General features: G+C 43.2%; 5 protein-coding genes across 5 annotated transcripts; 4 read left to right on the top strand and 1 right to left on the bottom strand.

The window, feature by feature from the left end:
• Positions 1-485: 485 nt before the first annotated feature.
• K444DRAFT_543959 (mRNA triphosphatase CET1) lies at positions 486-1,837 on the bottom strand (the record flags this gene model as incomplete). Its single annotated transcript, XM_024876007.1, has 3 exons — positions 486-656; positions 709-1,179; positions 1,238-1,837. The coding sequence occupies 3 exons, from the start codon at positions 1,835-1,837 to the stop codon at positions 486-488; spliced, it is 1,242 nt and encodes a 413-aa protein (XP_024728005.1).
• Positions 1,838-3,704: 1,867 nt separating this feature from the next.
• Positions 3,705-7,262, top strand: K444DRAFT_647415 (putative 26S proteasome regulatory subunit rpn2; the record flags this gene model as incomplete). The annotated part of the gene is made up of 4 exons (XM_024885332.1): positions 3,705-3,844; positions 3,922-4,753; positions 4,804-4,945; positions 4,996-7,262. 4 exons carry the CDS (start codon positions 3,705-3,707, stop codon positions 7,260-7,262), a joined length of 3,381 nt encoding a protein of 1,126 aa, XP_024728004.1.
• Positions 7,263-9,372: 2,110 nt separating this feature from the next.
• K444DRAFT_543898 (NCS1 nucleoside transporter family) lies at positions 9,373-11,220 on the top strand (the record flags this gene model as incomplete). The annotated part of the gene is made up of 4 exons (XM_024876001.1): positions 9,373-9,636; positions 9,691-9,821; positions 9,875-10,030; positions 10,077-11,220. 4 exons carry the CDS (start codon positions 9,373-9,375, stop codon positions 11,218-11,220), a joined length of 1,695 nt encoding a protein of 564 aa, XP_024728003.1.
• An 861-nt stretch (positions 11,221-12,081) lies between these two features.
• Positions 12,082-14,171, top strand: K444DRAFT_620259 (uncharacterized protein). The gene is made up of 3 exons (XM_024881668.1): positions 12,082-12,129; positions 12,187-12,279; positions 12,333-14,171. Exon 3 carries the CDS (start codon positions 12,523-12,525, stop codon positions 13,948-13,950), a length of 1,428 nt encoding a protein of 475 aa, XP_024728002.1. The 5' UTR covers positions 12,082-12,129; positions 12,187-12,279; positions 12,333-12,522; the 3' UTR covers positions 13,951-14,171.
• A 1,332-nt stretch (positions 14,172-15,503) lies between these two features.
• K444DRAFT_706981 (uncharacterized protein) lies at positions 15,504-17,352 on the top strand (the record flags this gene model as incomplete). The annotated part of the gene is made up of 3 exons (XM_024888149.1): positions 15,504-15,981; positions 16,233-16,958; positions 17,177-17,352. 3 exons carry the CDS (start codon positions 15,504-15,506, stop codon positions 17,350-17,352), a joined length of 1,380 nt encoding a protein of 459 aa, XP_024728001.1.
• Between the last annotated feature and the right edge of the window lie 4,265 nt (positions 17,353-21,617).

Here is a 21,617-nt window from a genome sequence, read left to right as displayed (position 1 = left end):
CCAATGAATGATTGGATCGGGAGGATTTTACTGAAAAACCCTCGTATTGTGGACAGTTTGGAAAGTGTCAGGACCGAGTTTTGGTGTAAAACCTCGCTTGACCTAATATTAGTTGACAGTGACTGTACTTATTATAAGTCCTAATCTTAATAATATAGATTACTCTTAAGCGCGTGGAGGTATGTGACTTAAAATCGTGAAAAAATCCCGGCTTTTTAGCCATTTTTGGTAGGGGACGTTTCGCTTTCCTCGACTAAAAGCCACTGCATTTTAGGAGCCACGATAAGGCCAACTATTAGATGGTGCGAAGGGCAGTATGCCTCCAAATGGATACCCATTACGTATATATCTGCTTTGCTATGTTGCAGACTTTCCTGTTCCCTTTTCATATGCCCAGAAAACGCCGCGGGTATCGAGTCCGTACCATCAATCCCTTGCATATGAACGCTAAAAGTAGCACACACTCCCATCTTCATGAATCCTCCTCAAGGCCACGGAACAGTTCGTGATAGAACGCGCATGTTATCGATTAAGCCTCCTACCAAGGCCAAATATTCGTGCGGCTCATTAGATGCAGCTCGCCTGCCCTGTTCCATGACGGCTGCTGTTTTGAGTTCGATTTCGAGTTCATGCTCTTTGTCAACGCGATTTACGCCCTAGTAACTGTTAGTATTTCAGATAGGAGAATCTCTGGAGGCGAAAGCTTACATTGACCGATGTCACTTGTGTAACTTGAGTCAAGTCAATTTGGTAATGGCTCTGTGTGTAGCTCAACCGGTCTTTGCTTCGGTCGGGAATACGCTCGCCAATACCTGCAGCAATTATTTCCTCAATATCACCGTCATACTTCATTTCAAAATTGATACTGATCCTACAGTCAAGTGGCCATTGCGGGTTATGGATATCAAGATCAACAATTCGGGCTTTGATGATCTTTGCTAGGATTTGGTTCGTCTTTTTGTCGTGGGTGACCCGGACTTTGACAGTGTGACGAGGATTGAGCTGTTTACGGACAGCAGCTGGTAGATTGGCGTGCATTGCGGCTGGGAGCTCGTAAAATTTGTCGATTTCGCGACGGTGAAGATAATCGATCTTGACTCTGCTCTTCGCGCCAGGATTTGCTGGGTGCGTTTCAGCAACCTTGTCATTCAGGAAATCGTTCAAGGATCGATGTTGCGACTGTCCAATCGTGAGCAATGTGTGAAGTATATTTTGTGAATTTCAGAAATCAACGTACCTCTGTCATAGAACTCCTAAATCCCACTCGAGCACTGTCTGCGAGAATGCACTCTGACGTGACAGGCAATTCATACCTCTCATTGGTCTCCTTGTTGATGAGCTGGCCTAACTTGGCCTCGATCTCAATCTCCACTCCTCGGCTTGCAAGCTCCCCCAGATCACCGCGATTGAGCACGTTCATGTAGATGAAGTCTGCCACAAGTTTTGTCATCTCTTGACTGACCTTGTGGCCGGTGATACTCCATTCCCACGGACCCAACAACGATGGATTAGGTTCGTCTGACACGTCTGAAGTTGATTGACGTGTGGCTGCAGGTGTCACCTGCCGATTTCCATCGGTCTCAGCTTTCACCAAGGGTGAAGAAACCACCTGAGATTGGTAAACAGTAGCTGGTTGTTTCCCGTTCATCTTTGAAACAAAAACACCTCTCTTCCGTACACTCTGCGCCCATATCGGAGGCTCTGTGTAACGAATTCGCTTTTTGGGTGGCTGCAGTGGAGAGCTCGAAGGGATACGATGATCACCATTGACTTGAGGTTTCACATCGTACTGTTCTATACGCCGAGGTTCTTCGACGGGTATCTCTCGATCCTCCATCTTTCGCTTCGTAGAGTTGATGGAGCCGCTCTCAGATTGTGGAGTGGTGATTTCACCACGAGGTTGGCTCGGGAGCCGAGTTTTCGGGCTCACGCTAAGACTTTGTTCCCTCTCACTCTGTGACCTTCTTTGTTGTTCGCTTGTCGATGAGCGATGTGAATCATAACCACCGGGTGTGCTTGGTAATCGTGGAATCGTTGCGGGTGGTGGAGGTGCAGGAGATATTGGTTGGACCGAGAAAGATCCTGAAGGTAAGGTATTTTGTCGCTGCTGGTAAGGGCTCTGAGGTTGGGGAAAGGTTCCTGAGGATTGCCGCTGTGTCAAAGGAGGGCCAAGTGGTGTCCCAGGTTGAGATTGCTGAGATTGTTGGCGCTGGTGCTGCGGATTCTGAGATGGTGGGAAATGGCCTGTGGAGACTGGACTGTCTTGTGGGTATTGGTTGAAGTACTGCTGCTGGCTATGAGCGGATGTAGGAGTGGAGTTCGAGAGTGAAGATTGTGATCTTTGGTGTTGGAGGTACGGATGGGCTGCACCAGGAATGCCAATTGGAGGAGTTTGTGGGGCAGGAGACGCGTGACTATAGGAGTTCTGGTGTTGCGGATGCGGTGGAGGACCTTGTTGCGAAGAGTAGCTGTCCCTTTGTTGGAGAGAGGGTGGGTATTGGTGGTGTTGGGCGGGACTTTGGGGTGTTTGATGAGCTGGTGGGAAAGGATATTGACCAGGTGCTGACGATGGAGTGTGCGCGTACGGCGACTGCGCAGCGTACGGCCTGGCAGGAGAACGCAAATCATTTTGAGGTGGTGCTTGGATGGGCGGTGGAGGAGGTCGTCCTGAATAGTTTCCTTGGTACGCAATTGGTGAAGTGTAAGGCCCACCCTGCTGTACGCCATAGTCCTGCGAAGGGTGTTTGCCCGGCGAGGCTTGCGGAGGATGGCTATAGTCCCTAAAGCTTTGCTGCGGATGTGCCTGTACTGGAGTGACTGGCGCAGCTTGCTTTTGGACAGAACTCTCTCCAGCTTCGGTGTTGATGATTGAACGGAGATCCATATTTGCGATTCGGTCTCTGGCTCTAGATCAAGCGCGCCCTGCCCCAGGCTACGAATAACTCGATATTCGCTTCGAAGGGTCGTTCATCTGATAGCTCTTGCGCCAATTTTCTGCCAGCTCAACTCAGCTTGACGGATGGGATGTATCGATGCTGGCGCAAACGGTGGTGAACAAAGGATCCCAGGCAACGCTTCGACCGCGACGAGGAACTGGCGGGGAGGAGTTCGCAGACGTCTATACGACTGCAGCAGCAATTCGGAGGGCCTACAGATAGATAGACATGGTGCTTGTCGTGGTTGGGCAGTTGCTGGTGGAGATGGTCTTGGTTTGACAGATGTCCATACATTTTCTTGAAAATCCCCTTAGCTACCGAAGCTCCACCTCCTGAAAGATAGCGTTTGATTTCCTGCAGCCTCAGAACCGCGCGGGATGAGAGAATGATAAGGTGCCAGCTATTATGCTAGATCAGGTGTTACTGAGTTGAATAAGAGTTCACGTATTCCTATAGAAAAAGTCATTCTTTTCCGATTTGCTGATCGCCTTCTCGTGCAACTGAAAATTGATGGGTTGACGCGAGGAAGATTGGCAGCCTCACGATTCAGGACGCAACGAGGGTGGCTGACAAATAGAGTTTAGCGCGGCCGCGACACAAGCTTTGTGTCTCGCGACGTACCAAAGCTGTGCCTGGCGAGTTCCATCAGCAGTGATCAACAATAATTCATCCCATCAACATTTACGCCTTCTCACCTTCAACACATCTCGAATCGACCAGCCATATCAGCTCGAGAGCCCTCTTATATCTGCGGATACAATATCGACTATGCCCGGCTTGACCTCTGCATCCGGAGTGCTGGGCTTCCTCTCCGACGAGGAGCCCGAGCTCAAGGTCTTTGCCTTGCAAACCTTGAACGATGATATCGACACTCTCTGGACGGAGGTGGCGGGTTCTATAGGTCAAATGTAGGTGCTTCCAATGGTCCAATCTTTCTTGGGTACATTCTAGCTATTCCGAGCCTTGTGTTGACTTGCCCCTTCAGTGAGGCACTCTACGAAGATGAGTCCTTCCCCGAACGACAACTGGCATCTCTGGTCCTGGCAAAGGTCTACTATCACCTGTCTGCATACAATGAGAGTATGACGTTTGCTCTTGGTGCTGGTGATCTTTTCAAGCTCGACAACGAAGGCGAATTCGAAGAAACCATCATCTCGAGATGCGTCGACACTTACATCAGTGTATCAGCTGCCCGTCACATCGCGCCGAAGGAGACTGCAAAGCCCGGATCGCTGCCTACTCTCGAGACCTCCTTTGCGAACGGCTCGGAGGATGCCAGCGCGGCCGCAGCCCTCTCACCAACGACACCCTTCTCTCAATCAACCCTACCTTCGAAGTCTCTCCTTTCACGACCATCCATCGAAAATGTGGCAGAAGTATCAGGCCCGGAAGGAAAATCAACGGCGACCGTAATTCCAGACGATGCTACACAAGCCGCGTTACAAAGAGTCATCGAGAGATTGTTCGAGAGTTGTTTGCAGGAAGGCAGATACAGACAAGTTGTTGGGATTGCTGTGGAGGCACAGAATCTCGAGGTTCTGCGTAGAGTGATCAAGCGTGCAAGCGACGATGAGAAGAAGTCAAGAGGGAAGCAGGTTGAGGCTGAAGGAACACCCGGACCCACTGAAGAGCTGATGGAGTACGTGCTTGATATTTGCATGGGCGTTGTGCAAGAGAGAAGCCTACGAACAGAGATCTTAAGGTTGATTCTCGATCTGCTGAACGAAATCCCAACGCCGGATTACTTTTCTATCGCCAAGTGCGTTGTGTATCTGAATCAGGATGAAGAGGCTTCGACAATGCTGAAGAAGTTGGTGGTATGAACTGGATTTCCTGAAAACCCAGATTCTCGGCTGATGATTCATAGGCAAACGGTGACCAAACTTCCACGGCAATTGCATACCAAATAGCATTCGATTTGTATGACAATGGCACTCAGGAATTCCTTGCCAAGGTTATTAAATCACTGCCAGTGAAGGTTGCGGAGGCTCTAGCAGACGAAGAAAATCGTAAGTTTAAACGTTCTACGTCGTTTACTGAAAGCTAATTCTTCCGCTAGCCACCGAAAATGACCAGCTCCTTGGTGAGCTGAACGAACGTGCTGGCGCCCCTGCTCCAGAACAAGAGAAGCTTTCTGATAAGGAGTACGAAATGTTCGACCGAATACGCCAGATTCTTGACGGCAGTGAGACGATCAAGTTAAACCTTGAATTCCTCTACCGAAACAACCACACCGATCTGAGCATTCTCAACAAGGTTCGGGACAGTCTTGAAGGGCGAAATTCGATATTTCACACGGCAGTCACCTTTTGCAATGCGTTTATGAATCAGGGAACAACGAATGATAAGTTCTTCCGTGATAATTTGGAATGGCTTGGGAAGGCTGTGAATTGGTCCAAGTTTTCTGCAACTGCTGCTCTTGGTGTCATCCACCGTGGAAACTTGTCACAATGTCGCAAGTTACTCGAACCTTACCTTCCTCGTAGGACTTCGTTGGGTGGCTCCATTTTCAGCCAAGGCGGAGCTCTGTATGCCTATGGGTTGATCTATGCCAACCACGGTGCTGAAGCCCTCGATTATCTGAAAGACCAATTCAAAGAGGCTCAGGAAGAAGTCATTCAGCATGGTGGTGCACTGGGCCTTGGTATCGCAGGGATGGCAACTGGGTCTGAGGAGATTTATGACAGCCTCAAGGGCGTCCTTTACACGGACTCCGCGCTCAACGGTGAAGCTGTTGGACTCGCGATGGGTCTCATTATGTTGGGCACTGGCAACGTCAAGGCGTTGGAGGATATGATCACTTATGCTCACGAAACCCAGCACGAGAAGATTGTCCGAGGCCTTGCTATCGGCATGGCATTGATCATGTATGGCCGTCAAGAAGGTGCCGATGTACTCATCAAAGGTCTGCTGAACGATCCGGACCCAACTCTTCGATATGGAGGTATCATGACCGTTGCTCTGGCATATTGTGGTACTGGTAGCAACAAGGCTGTCCGACAGCTTCTTCACGTGGCTGTCAGCGACGTCAATGACGATGTCCGAAGAATTGCAGTCATGAGTCTGGGATTCATCCTTTTCCGAAAGCCTGGAAGCGTACCTCGTATGGTTGAGCTCCTGTCGGAGTCCTACAACCCACATGTACGATACGGCGCGGCTATGGCTTTGGGTATTTCTTGCGCAGGCACTGGTTTGGATGAAGCCATCGATCTTTTGGAGCCCATGATTAAGGATCCTACCGACTTTGTCCGACAAGGTGCACTTATTTCTCTTGCTATGATCATGGTCCAACAGAACGAGGTGATGAATCCGAAGGTCGCATCAATCCGAAAGACGCTCAAGAAGATTGTCGGAGATCGCCATGAGGATGCGATGACCAAGTTCGGTTGTGCTTTGGCGCTGGGTATTATCGATGCCGGTGGGCGAAACTGCACTATCGGACTTCAGACTCAAACTGGCAACCTCAACATGGCTGGTATCGTCGGAATGGCCGTCTTCACTCAATACTGGTATTGGTTCCCTTTCACCCACTTCTTGTCCTTGAGTTTCACGCCTACATCGATGATCGGGCTCGACCATGATCTCGAGATTCCAAGCTTCAAGTTCCACAGTGCTACTCGGCCCAGTCTTTTCGATTATCCTCCAGAGCAGGAGGTGAAAACTGATGAAGCTCCTACGCTTATTGCAACCGCTGTTCTCTCGACTACTGCTCAAGCCAAACGAAGAGCTCAGAAGAAGGAACGTGCCCAACGACGTGAGAGTATGGACATTGATCAGGCTCCAACGACACCAAAGATCACTGCGCCAGCAGCTGATAAGATGGATGTTGATGAGGAGAACAAGGACAAGGACGCTAAGTCTGACGAAAAGAAGGATGAGGCTGACAAGGAAAATGCTTCGCCTGCTGAAATCGCCAAGAAGAAGCTCGAGAAGGAGAAGGTTGGTTATGATATTGAGAACATGTCCCGAGTTGTGCCGGCTCAGCTCAAGTTCATCAGTTTCCCAGCTGGCCGTTATAAGCCAGTCAAGAAGCCAACCGGCGGCGTGATTCTGCTCGTTGACACCCAACCTGGGGAAGAAAAGATCTTGATTGAGGAGAAGCTGAAGAAGGCATCGATTGAAAAGGCGGCCGCACCCACAACTCTCGAAGATATGCGTAACGAGTCTTTCAACTTGCGTCGTCAAGCAGAAGGCGAGACGTCTGGAGCGGGAGCCGCGGCTGCCGCTGGTGTGTTGACGGCCGTTGACGAGGATGAGGAAAGTGGAGAGGAAGCGGAGTGCCCACGGGGCTTTGATTACTTCTCGGATGGCGAGGAGGAGTCTTAGAGGGCGTGTAATATTAGATGCTCTTCTTGTAATGCCGAGAAACGGCTTGCAGCATGGGGATTGGAGGTGAGGGCAGGCACGTGATGAGATGTGTTTAGATGTAAAACAAAAGAATGGCATTTGGGGTGTCTTGAGGTGGCCCTAGCACATTATTCCGGTTCCTGAATTTGATTTTTAAGAGGGTTACGTGTGATTGGGACACATCCTATTTGAATCGGGCATATCGGCTCCTGATTGGGAGTATCGCTGTCTGTTTCGCTGAGTGGAACCTCGCGCCGGGTTTTCCGGGGCCCTGCTAACGTTCATCTCTTTCTTTTCCTCCTTATATACCATCAAGGCCCCGTATCGGTGGATGAAGATCTCTGAAATTTCCCAGGTTCTTGAGTTTTTACACCGTGTCACGTGCAACCATTCATCACGTGTAATGGCTATTGCCTGGAGTGTGTCCTGGCTCCATACGACATAGCAGACTTCCTGCCTCACATGGACGCACCCAACCACTCGGCTTCTAATCCAGAGCTATCTGCACATCCTCGAGACAGCCTCGACATCAGACTATCAGCCCACCACCCAGCTTGTCGATTATGCACAAGGTGCGGCAAGTTATCTCTCTTCCATCAAGAGCTCAGCATGGAAGATCACTGGGACAAGCAACAAGCTTTGGTATGCTTACTTTGGTAGTATCGACAGAAGCAACCCAAAAGACTATCCATGATCCATCGAGACCCAGACCTTCTTATCTCAGAAACTGGCACGCGAGCTGCCTCTCATTCGGTTCATCTAACATTTCCCAAAAGCAAAAGGATGTAGAGATAGAAAGACTTCCAGTGAAGTCTTATCAAAGTTTTCTTTATCTTTGCGGCTGGATACTCGAAGCTGGAGATCTGGACGCCATAACTGCTTGTTTGAGACATGGCTCATATGTGCATGCTTGGGGTGGCCTCTCGGAGGAAGAGGCGCTCGGTTGGCCACCGTGGCGGGAGGTTGGGGGACCAAAGAGGCAGTTTCGTCCGTGGATACCTCCGCCGTACAGTACAGTTCAAAGCCATTCCCCAGCTTTCATTGCGGTCCGTCTACTTCATGCTTCTGACTGTTCTTTGCAGTAAGATGTGACATCTCATCACCTGATCCGAGTTGCAGTATCTCGTACCGTTGAGGGCAAAAAAGATGCAAGAATCCAGAATTCCTGCTGACGAAGGCAAAAACACAAGGTAAGATTCCATCGCCATCTGCTATTTCCTCTCTCGACGCAACACCCTTGATGTCAGCCCATCCCCGACGCCACGGCCATCCCGAAGCCTTCCACATCTCGCCCCTGCAAGCCCTGCAAGCCCTGCAAGCCCTGCACCAACGGCCACCAACTGGCCACGCTGCACCTCAAAACTTGCCAAGGCCTAGCTGTACTTTGGTACACCAATCTGCTTACTAAAGCAGAGGCTGACCAGACACCAGAGAGAACAAGCTCTGCGCGGAGCCTCTGGTTTAGTTACAGTGCCAGATTGCTTGGACATACACCGGCGACCGCGATTGTGTATCTCCCCCTGCCGCAGCCCCGCAGCCCCGCAGGCCCGCAGCAGTTATCCATCTCCAGCCCTATCTCGACCGCCAGCCAGCGAGCCTGCTATCATCATGCAGCATCAATTAGCAAACGCGCTGACTGGTTCCTGGTCCGTCTGCGGGAGGGTTTTGACTGCTGTTCAAGAACCTGGATGGCGGGACAAGGCATCTTAGTCTCCTCCTACTGTAGGATTTACAGTAGCACCGGGCCCGCCAGACGGTCTTGATAAGAGTGGCGCCGGTCATTGGATGTCAGACAGATCGACCGAGTGCTGGGGCACGTCGGTGTATCTTCGCCTCTTCTGGAACACTTTACTTTTTTGCACGGGAGATGGAGGATAGCGCAGGGCAGGGCAGGACAGGACAGGGTCGCATGCGACAACAAAGTTGCACGCAAGCTCTGGATTGATGACGCTCTTATCTCTTATCCGGTACGAGTACTCAGGCTCATATTATATATCTGCTCTCCCCCCCCAGCTTCTTTCTCCTTTCGCGGTCCGGATTTCCAAGAACTCTATTTTGAAAGGGAGCTCGGCCAGGAGGCACACCCACCATGCGGTACGTTCCCAACAAGAAGCAGGTCCGCGAGCGCCTGACCAGCGTGAAAGCATGGGAGCTGCCCAAGCAGAAATCGGCACTGGCGCCGCCACACGTGTGGACAAACGAAGATATGGATCCGGTGAAGATTGAGAATCAAACGTGGACGTTGTGGACGTGGATGGCGTATTGGGCCACGGATACTATTAATTTGGGGACGTGGGAGACGGCAAGCTCGATTTTAGCGGTGGGGCTGAGCTGGAGGGAGGCGATTCCCATCGTATGTTTGACCTGGTATGATTGGGAGTGATGGATTACGAGCTGATGAAATCAGATTGTAGTTGGCACGTCCAGTGTTGCTATTCCTATGGTGCTGAATGGCGCCATTGGCGCGAAGCTTCACATCCCTTTCTCGGTCGCCATTCGAGCGTCATTTGGATATTACTTCGCGTACTTCGCGATTGTGTAAGGTTTATGTCTGACAGCAGGTGAGGCGTTTGCTAACGGCAATGGTACAGCTCTCGGTCGATTCTTGCTATGTTTTGGTTGGGTATCCAGGGTGCCAATGGTGCACAATGTATCACGATCATGCTTACAGCAATCTGGCCGTCGTATGGGAGAATCCCCAACCACATCCCCACAAATCAAGGTATCACCACACAAGGAATGATCAGGTTAGTGTTTTCCCCAAGTTGGTTGAAATCATCTGACCAGATTTAGTTACTTCTTGTTCTGGATCATTCAATTACCCCTCCTTTTGATCCCACCTACCAGACTTAGGTATCTATTTGCGACCAAGTTGATCGCCGCACCCATCACCGCCCTGGCGACAATGGGGTGGTGTGTTCACAAGGCTGGTGGTTCAGGGAAAATCTTTTCGCTCCAGCCCACGGTCTCCGGAAGCACCAAAGCCTATCTCTGGCTCTCCTGCATGTCCTCAGTGACTGGCTCATGGTCAACACTGGCATGCAACATCCCCGATTTTTCTCGATATGCTAAGACCAGCCGAGGACAATACATCCAACTCCCCATCCTGCCCGCAGTCTTCACCGCCTGCGCAGTTATCGGTATCGTGACCACCTCAGCCACCGGAGTAATCTACAACGAGCTCCTCTGGAACCCCCTTGACATCATCAGCAAATGGCTCGAGATGGGCCATGGCGGGCGAGCTGCAGCCTTCTTCGCCGCAACCTCGTGGTACATCGCACAAGTCGGCACAAACATCACTGCAAACAGTATCTCCGCCGCCAACGACCTGACTGTCCTCTTCCCACGCTTCGTGAACATCAAGCGAGGGTGCGTGATCGCCGCTATCGTCGGAGGCTGGGTCATCGTCCCCTGGAAGATTCTCAGCTCCGCACAGACATTCCTCGCGTTCATGGGCGGCTATGCTGTCTTCCTTGCACCGATCGCGGGCATCCTAGCTGCTGATTACTGGCTCGTCAAGAAGCAGCATATCGATGTCCCAGGTCTGTATGATCCCGACGGACGGTATCACTACTGGAACGGGGTCAACTGGCGCGCACTCCTCGCTCTCATCGTTGCCGTCTCCCCGAACTTGCCCGGTCTCGGGTACAGCATTGCTCAGCCTGCTGATACCACTCAACCAAACCCGGTGCATATTTCAAATGGCGCAAAAAATTTGTATACATTCGATTGGCTGTTTGGGTTCGTGACGAGTATCTTTGTGTATACGGTGTTGAGCTACTTAGTGCCGCATAAGGAGAGTCTGGTGCAACATACGGTGTATGGGAATGAGATTTTGGATGAAGGCCTCCCGAGTGATGTTGAGAGTACGGGTGTTATGACCGGGGAGAAGGGGTATGGGGAAGCGGATGAGAAGAAGGTCATGGCTGAGTTGTAGTTTTTTGCGTTCGCCGGCCTACGGAATATAAGATAGATAGATGGTGGGCGGTACCTCGTCGAGTCGTCTGTATTGTAGCTGAATTTAAAGGGGGTGGGATTTGTTTGAGGAAATAGGTGATCCCAATTATCTTTTGAGATATGATAATGAGAACGATTCATGAATATACAAATTTCACGCAGCTTGCGTCAATGAGCATATATCTTCAAAATTCAAATCGACAGAACCTTGAAGGGAAAAGGGGTAAATCACGTGATGTGGTAGAGCTCGCTCACGTGCCATCAGCACTAACTCAACCTCCACTCCCTCGGTCGAATCTCCACGGGGAAAGAATTAACTCTTTTCATGCTATTGGCTGAGAGAGATCTTGGTGGCGCTGACAGGTTCCGTCATTCATGTAAGGCTCGTCTCAGCCTTCCTCCCCCCCGAATCTCATCAATCCTCAAGTCTGGAATTGGTCAAAACGTCCAATTCTTCATCCGTCACGGCCTGGCTCAAGACCGCCTTCCCGACTTTTGAAGCAATTAGATACTGGCATACTCGCCATGCCATCCTCCACTCCACTCTTAGCACCCAGGCCCGCCGGCTCCCATCCTCAGCCAGATCAACACAAAGTTTACAAATCACAGCCAGCACGTCTATTGAACTGGGATCGATTTATCGGTGGAAAATCGATATATTGGAGATTGACAATCTGTAGAATGACTAGTTTTGACTAGATACAGGAGAGTGATTCCATAAAAAACAGAGGGAATGGGTTCCCTAGCTATATTCCTGATTTCCAGCCCACCATGTGATTTACCCCGCACTTACTTGGTGGTGGGAACGATTTACCAATCTGATTCCTGAACGTACGTTTACGGAACGTAATCGAATGGCGATACTAATAAACGATTGGTGTGTTCGTACGTAAGTAATACCCAATAATCGGACGAACTGAATTAGTGATTGAACCTGGAGTGGAAGGAATGGATGCTAGCCAAGCTAGCTAGTTCAACAACGTCCCCCGAGAACAAGGAGAAAAACACCAAAAGTAAAGACAGGATGTCTTACCTGCCGGTTAGCCTCATTCTACACTCTTATTCCGTATCTTTCAAAGCTGAACAGGATAGATCCCGACGTGTCAAATGCGACGAAATCCACCCCGTGTGCAAGAATTGCCAAAAGCGTTACGTTTCCTGTACCTACCCAGTACCCATTGAGAAGCCCAAGCACGGCACTTCTCAGAAAGCCATCAAGCTGCATCCGTTGGTTCCTAAGGGGCGTCCTGCCGAGCCAACTCCTTCGTTGCAAGGGCATGAAATGCGTGCAGGACCGCGATTTGCGGATGCGATTGAAGCGAGGTATTTCGTCTACTATTGCGAAGGCATTTCAAGCCAGATCGGCGGTCCGTTCGGGAACAAGCTGTGGGACCAACTCATCCCGCAGGCGGGGAGCGAGGTGCCGTTCATCGGGCGTGCTGTCATTGCTCTCGGCGCTCTGTCGAAGGCTCAGTCCGAGCGACAGAAGGAGAATCCTCACCACGCATACGCACTCGCGCAATACGTGCGCGCCCTCCAGGGAATGCGGAGGTCGGTGAGAGGGCACCCGTCCGATGTGCGCACCGCGCTTATTGGGTGTTTGCTGGTCTTCTGCTTCGAGAGTCTGCAGGGCCACCAAGGCGCTGCTTCTGCACATGCATCGTCTGGCTCCAACCTCATAGCTTCTATGTGCCTGAATTGCCAGCCGAAATCCTGGAGGGAAAGTGAACTCGGAGCAGAGCTGTACTCCGCTTTTTCAGGCCTTAATATACAGTCGTTACTTTTTCTGGATAAGAGGGATAGGGGAACGCATGCGTTTTACAAAAAGGGGCTGAGTGAGGCGGCGAAGGGTATGCCAGAGGCGTTCGGGGATTTGGAGGAGTGCAGACGGTTCTGGCATTATATCATGCGTCGGAACCTGCATTTCTCGCTCGAGGTCCGGGATGCTCTTTCGCGCACCAGCCAAGCCAATTCTTCGTCCACCCATCTCGGAGCGGACGACAGCCACTGGATGGACCATACTTCGAGGACGGAAACGACATCTAGCTCCTCCTCCTCTTTGCTCGCGGAACGGGATTCATATGTGCAGGATATCTGCCGCTGGGAAATCGCCTCCGCGCCCCTACTATGTCGCCTCTTCTCCCCAGCCACGAGAAACGAGGAGGCGTTTCTGATAAGCTGTTTATTGAGGATCCATGCCGCGATGAATATCGTGCTGCTTACCAGGGCGTTCAGTCCTCCGGAAACCGCGTACGATAAGTTTGAGTCCCAGTTCCGCACGGTTGTCCAGCTGTCGGAACGCATCCACCGCTCGCTCGTTTCTCCTTCGGCTGGGAGTGCGGAGGGAGGGACGTTTAGATTTGAAATCGGGATCTTGCCCGCGCTCTCGCAGGTCGGATTGCTTTGTCGAGAGAGGAGGGTTAGAGGACGCGCAATAGGGTTGTTGAGGCGGTGTAGGGGTTACAAGGAGGGGATTTGGGATGCGGAGGGGGTGGGTGCTGTTGCCGGGTGGGTTAGAGATTTGGAAGAAGGGGTTTGGGTTGAAGAAAGGGATATAAATGGAAGTGAGAATGAATATTGGGGAGGGATGGTGCCTGAGGAGAATAGGGTTCAGCTTGTGGGGTGCGAGATGAGGGTTGAGGAGCGGTGGGCTAGGATTGCTGTCAAACAGTCGGATGGGGTGGAGAGGCAGGAGGTGGTGAGGTGGTGAGTGGGTGTGATTAGGAGCTTGGAGCGCGCACTTTTGCACTTCTCTGTCCTAAATCAGGCTGGAAACGTTAAATTTCGTAACTAAAAATCGATACTGATAAATGTCCTCGCCTGTTTTGGAGCCTGTCGATCTCTGTATTGAAGGTACAATGGTGGAGATGGAGAGGGATGGTAGAAGTAGAGAGAAGAGTACAGCCAGTGTGTCCCAAAAAAAATCAAGGCTAATTAATTATAATTAACTATAGTTAATTATAGTTGATTATGATTTGATTCAGCAAATTTTGACTTGATTTGATTTGATTATAATTATAATTAACTATAATTATTATGTAATACTAAGAAAACTTGAATTTCTCAAGTAACTTAAAAGATTATTAAATAACTAACGGCTATATTAATAAGATATAAACAAAACTTATAGAATATATATAAGAGTATAAAGCTAGTCTAAATCGGGTATAAAAAACTGGATATCTTTCTTAGAAACCTCTTCTTTATCTTTTTTATTTCTCTCTATTTTGAGGGATATTAAAATTAATTAAAGATTATTGAGACATTTTCGAATATATCGAGTAAAAATAAGTAAGTTTATAGTCGAAAGCTTCTTAATTAGAGCTATAATTATTGAGATATTTATATATAAAATAAGGGGAGAAGGAAGTAACCTAAGGAAAATTACTTATTTATATGGAAATCCTCTAGAATCTAGAAGATTATTTAATAAGCCTCTAATTAGATATAACCCCCTAATTTTAAAACGTCTATTTGTAAGAGAGCCTATTTTTAGCTAATTTATTTATAATAATAAGATTTATAAAGTGGAGAAAATCGAGGAGGTTTTAGCGCCTTCGGCTCGCGCCGATTCGCTTACCAAGCAGCGCGATACCTGATTTAGTAAGGAGCACCTTAAGCGATACCGGATACGGACTAGCCTAAGCCTTATTTTAGCCTTATCTCGCTTTCGAACCTCCGAGCGCACGTGCATGCTCACGTGACTAAATAATTAACTATAATCAACTATAGTTGATTATAGTTGACTATGATTTGATTAAGTAGATTTTGACTTGATTTGATTTGATTCAGAGGCTATAATCAAATCAAACTAAATCATTTGACACACTGAACTGTACAGCTTATGGAGTGTGAGATAAGAGCCGAGGAACGATGGGCGAGTACTATCGTTCGTACAAATTAGGCGGGAGGGAGAGAATATTGTGAGGTAGTGAGTGAAATGGAGTGTGAGTATATTGGAGAGTGAGTGTGGTAGAGAGTAAGTATGATAAAGAGCGAGGTGTGAATCATGCCTTATTTCCGTCGCCTTCCTCGAGTGGATGATTCGAGTGAGGAAAGGAATAGAGATAAATTAACTGCTCTTCTCCATTCTCGGTCCTTCTCTTTCTTCAACTCTTCACAACCAGACCCGGGAGAAAGGTAACCGAACTATCGAGGCAGCTAGTTTCCACTTTCCCTCTTCGAAGATCAAATAGTCTTACAGATACACAGAGATAGAACTCCACACATCACAGTCCTAACCACACCGTCAGGATACCTAGCATGCCCTACATCTGCAACGGCGGCGTCGTGAACTGCGTTGCATGCCAGTCCGGAAAGGGTACCTACGGCAAAGACACCACGGTCATGCCAAAAACAGGCTTACCCTCTTTCTCAGCCACCATAATCCCTTCCGGCACTTCCATGCAAGATCAGCAACGCAAGCGAGCCGAAGAGGCCGCAGAGAAAATGCAGCTTGTCAACCAACAGATAGCCGACACTGCCGAAAGACAGAACGGGCTGAAGGCTAGACAGAAGGAAGAACAGGACGAGGAAGAAGAGCATAGGAAGCGAATGCAGAAGCAGCAGCGGGAGGAGATGGAGCGAAGGAGAAAGCAAGTCAGGGATGCGGATGATACGAAGGGCGACCATGAGAGGAGGATTAGAGAGATGGATCGGCAGGCTGAGGAGGAGGAGCTGGCGGCGAGGGGGAGGGGGAGGGACCCGGAGGTGGAAAGGCGGAGGATTGAGGTGATGGATGGTAGGTTGAGGATTTTCTCGTCTTCGTTGCTTTGGTTATTGAGCTGGTTGTGATCTCTAGAATGTGGATGGGCTTTCGGTGTAGAATTGCTTGACTTTTGTTTCGGGCTTTTCCATCACAGATTTACTGACGTACAATAGACTATGAAGCGAAGGAGAGACAGCATGAAGCATGGCTTAAAAAGCAGCGACAGGAGGCAGCGATGGAGAGGGAGTGAGTTAGGCTTGAGGCGGATAGAAAGAGGCAGCAAGCCCGCGATGATACTGAGGAGAAAAGACGTAGGATGGAAGAGGAGTACCAAGAAAAAAAGAGAAAAGAAGAGTATGATAGGAAAGTGAAGGAACAAGAAGCCGAACTTGCAAGAGAGCAGAAAAGGGCAAAGGAAAATGGAGAGAGAGATAGGAAGGCTGCTCTGAGGCAACAACTGGAGTGGGACGAGGAAAAGCACCGAGAATTGGTTAAGAAGCAGAGAGAGGCTGATGTGGAGGATAGAGAGATGGCACAGGAAGCAATTAGGCAACATCAACTGGACGACGTGAGACGCAGACAAGCGGATTTTAAGGAAAAGGCACAACAGTTGCTGCTTGACGACGATGAGCGTAGGAGGCATCGACAACAGCTGATCGCCACACATCAACGGAGGCTGGAAGCTGAGGAGAGTGAGCATCGGAAGATGTTGGAGGATAGCCGAACTAAAGCTGAGAGGGAGAAGGAACTGCGGAAAATGAAGGCTGATGCCGAGAAGGATGAACGAGACTATGAATCTGAGCAGCGACAAGTTGCTTATGATAACAAGCTTCGTGAGCTTGAGGATGGCAATCGTTTGAAAAGATTGAGGCTTGGGATGCAAAGAAAGACATCCGAGGTGACAAAGCGACAATTTGAACAAGGGTTGAAGCAAGCTAAATTATTGACGTATGAGGATAGAAAACAAAGGGAGCAGCTGCTGTTGGAGGATGTAGCCGCCCAAGGAGATCGTTGTAAGTTCCAGTGCCCCAGAGTACTAATTTATCTTATAACAATGTCCGATATCTCCTGTAACATTCTACTGGTAATGTCCTAAATTAGCTGAAACATTGCACTCCCGACACTGCTTGAAAGAAGAACGCTTACTCCAAATTCTTGGGCATAGGTAAGGACCGAGACCAGGAGCTTGATCGCGAAGAAGAAATGTGTCTTGATAAGGTGTAGTCAGATTATGAGAGAAGGCGATTGGCTCGTGAGAAAAGTGGACGCGCGGAAAGAGACTTGAAACAGGAATTGGAGAGGCAAAAGGCCCACAGAGCGAAGACGGCCGAGGATCTAACGAACACAAAAGAAAAATGGAAGAGGTGCGTGATTGTACGCTTGCAGTATTGGACAATTTGCTGATGCGTACACCTAGTTTCAACAACGGAGAAACGATATGTCTCGGGACAGTCGAATCGACAGTCGGACTGTCCCCGATAAGGATCGATAAGCTCGATTCTGCTGCGTTTTCGAGCAGATTTACGGGCCAATTACCTATATCCCCTAATAGCCCACCCCCAAAAAATCGGGTTTTAATTATGCCTTTATTATAATTATAAATTCTATTATATATTAATACTTTATAATAATTACAAATTTTATTATAAATTAATACTTTATAATAATTATATATTTATTTCAAACTAGTAATATAATCAAAATTACTTATAAAATTTATTTTTATTTTTATAATTTTTGCCTTATTATTAAATCCTTTACTAAAGCTTAATTAAAAATAAATTTTTAAATTTTAAATTTTTTTTTTCAAGTATTAAAAAAATATTAGAAAGTTTTTAAATTATTATATTAAAGTTATTTAAAATTTTGGTTTATATTATTATTATATTAAAAAGAAATAAGTAATTAGAGATTATAAATAATTAGCTTATATATACTTTTATTATATAAAAAGCTATAAGAATTAATTATTTAAATAAACTTTTAACTTATAACTTATAACTTATAATTTAATATATATATATATTTTATTAAAAATTCTTATATCTTTATTATATTATTACTTAAAATATTACTTTTTTTAATTCTTATTTATATATATAAGAAAAAGAAATAAGAAAGAAATAAGAAATATAATAATAGAAATAAAGTAATAAAATAAGATATAAAAATTTATAATTCTAATATTTTATAAAATCTAAAGCTAAAAAAAAAGAAATAAAATATAATAGTAAATAAATATAATTGAGATTAATTTAAATTTTAACTAAAGTTAAGTTTATATTAATTATATAATTCTAGTTATTATAAAATAAAAAATAAAAAATAAGTTTTATGAAATATAATTTATAAAAAAAAGAAAGTCTTATAATTATAAGTTATTTATTTATTACTAAATTTTAGGGCTATAATTACTAAAATATAAGCTATAAATATTAAAGATTTAGTATTTAGTCTTTTTATAAAATATAATATAAATTTTTAATAAAAAGATTTTTATTTTACTTTTATTTTTATATTTATAAAAAAAGAAGAAAAAAAGAGAAAGAGAAAAAAAGAGAAAAAGAAAAAGAAGAAGAAAAAGAAAGTATAAGGTATTTATTAGTAGGTAATAAGATAATAGAATAAATCAGTATATTATAAAACTATAATATTAAATTCAATATAGAACTAATTTCTATTTCTTCTCTAAGGTCCAGAAAAGCCTCCTCTAAATAGAAGGCCCTAATAATATATATATAATTAGTAATTTATAAGCCTAATACTTATAATATAAATAGTAGTTAGTTATAATATTCAAAGGCCTTTAATCTTCCTAATTAATACCTGTAATATCCGAGGTTCGTTATATATCCTTAAGTTATATATAATACTATATATATTATAACTATATCTCTCTTCTAGAATCTTATTTCTAAGATCTATTAATTCATTCTAGTAAAATATTTAATTAATTGAGTATTTAATCGAAATAAACTTCTAGTATCTTAAGAGATAGATTTACTAATATAATCTGGATTATAGATATAAAAATTATCTAATTAGATTAGGGCTAAGTAAATAAGAAGAAAGAGTAATTACATTTCAGGTATAAAGACTAGCTAGTAATTACAATTTCGTTTGAGATCTAAATATTCTAATTAGCTTAATTCAAAATACTAAAGTACTATTCTATAAAATTAATACTATTTATTAGATTTTATATTAGAATAATCTAAATAGCTATATAGAAAGAATTTAATAAATATTTATATAAGAAATCTATATAAATGTTTCTGAGGTTCTAGAGATTATATATAGGCTTCTAGAAGTATATATTAATTAATTATACTAATTTCTGATTAGAACTAGCTCAAAAACTAGTAATTAATCCAGATAGTTCTCTATCTCTATAAAAGAATCTCTTTATATTACTATATATTCTCTTTCTTTCTAATAACTATATATATAATAACTTTTTCTATTATTACTTTCTAGTTTCTTCTTCTATCTTTTTTCAAGTCTTCTTTAATTATTTTTAATTAATTCTATAATATCTTCTTCTAGTTTCGTTATCTGTCCTTATAATAATAAGTATAAAGATAATCTTATAGTCTTCTTTTCTATTACTAATAAATACTTGAAATATTTCAAGTATTTACTTATTAATTCCTTTATCTTATATATTATAGTATCTAGTAAGAAGAATTATAACTATTATAATAAGTATTCTAAGTTTTATATATTAGTAAGTTTTTTAGTTTTAATATTTATTAAAGCTAATATAATTTCAGATTTCTTACTATTTATTAGAGGCTTGCTAGTTCTAGGAAAATACTATTATAACTTTTAAGAAATTTCTTAAAGTATATTCTAAATAGTATTATACTAATAAGAATAATATAATTAATTAGGTTTTCGAAAACTGGAAGAATACTAATAAGTTTCGAAATTCTTTTTCCTGTTTTAATAAAGTAGATAATAATACTATTTGAATTAGTATTCCGAAAATAAGTTTTTTCTAATATATTTAGATATTTACTAATTTCTTAAAGAAATACTATAATATCTATTTTTAAGGTATTAATTTTATTACTAAGCTTATTATAGAGATTACTAAATAGTCTACTACTAGTATTTCAAATACTAATAATATAATACTTATAGCTATTCGAGACTTAATTTCAGAAGTTCGAGCTTTCTATAAGATATATATAGCTATTATAAGTTCCTTATTTACTTCTCTTAATATCCTTAATACTAATATTATTATAGTATAACTATATTTTATTAAGAGATAAATAGATTTTGGAGAGTATTAGCCGATTCTTTACTAAGTTCTAAATAGAGCTAGTATTTAGTATTCTTACTTTAGAAATTGGGAATTTATAAGAATTAGAGTTTATTTATTTGAGATATCTATAGCTAGTTTATTTATAATAAATCTTTCTTAATTCTGAATCTTTTTCTAATAATTTAAATATAATTCTTATAAGTTTTAATAAAACTTTAAAAAACCTTTATAAATAAAAAAATCTAGAGAAAAAATATCTCTATTATTATTCTGGACCTTTTTTTAGTTATTTAGATTCTCTCTTTCTTCTAAATAGCCTTTTTCTTAATAGTTCAGAATTCTTTTTAATTTTAAAAGATTATTAAAAGATAATTTCGGATTCTAAACTATAGTTTTAGTTATATAATTTTAGAAGTTCTTTAGAATTTTTAAGGTTAGAGAAAATAGATAACTAGATATTATAATCTTTAGACTAGGCTTTCTATTTAATTAAATACTATTATTTCTTACTTCTATTATCTTATTAATAATTAATAATAGCTTCTATTTTCTATTCTTATTTTTTATTATTATTTACTAATTCCGGAAGTTCTCTAAAGAAATATAAATATAGCTTCTAATTCTTTTTTATTATATACTTTTTAAAAAAAGAAATATAAAAAGTTAGATATAAATAATTATATATATTTAGTAGTTCTAACTTATATACCGAATTACTAATATATTTAAGAATTCTAAATAGATTTATAAACTTTAGTTTAAGCTTTTCTGCTTTAAGTTTAATATTCTTTATTAATAGTATTATTTAGGCTTTTTTAAAATAGTATTTAGCTAATTGGTATTTATTATAATAGGTTTTCCGGTTATTTTATATATAATATTATAAATCTTTAAGCTTTCTTTATTCTATTTTAAAGGTTTCTAGCCTCTTATATATAGCTAGTATCTTTCTTATAATTCTGTTTTTAAGATTCTATAGAAGTTAAGAATAATATTTATAATATATATAGAAAAATATATTCTATAAAATCTAATATTTTAAATTATTATATATAAATTCTGTAAAAAATAATTTCTTAAACTAGTTATTCTTTTAAATATTATAATAATATTTCAAGTAGTATTTTAAGACCTAGTTCTATCTTTCTATCTAATTATTTATCTGAAAATAATAAGCTATATTTAAATACTATTTATATATTAAATAGAAGTAGAAAATAAACTAGAACTAGCTAGTAAATACTATTTCTCGATTAGAAATAATTTTATTAGAGAGACTAAAAATTAAAAAAATATATTTCTATATAATTTTAGTAAATTCTGGAAAGTTAATAGTTTTATAATATATAATATATCTTACTATTTTAAAGTACTAGTAAATAACTATAAGAATTAT

This window comes from Hyaloscypha bicolor (genome assembly GCF_002865645.1).
Source record: "Hyaloscypha bicolor E unplaced genomic scaffold K444scaffold_182, whole genome shotgun sequence".
In the NCBI taxonomy this organism is placed as follows: Eukaryota; Fungi; Ascomycota; class Leotiomycetes; order Helotiales; family Hyaloscyphaceae; genus Hyaloscypha; species Hyaloscypha bicolor.
This window is presented reverse-complemented; position numbering and strand designations above follow the sequence as displayed.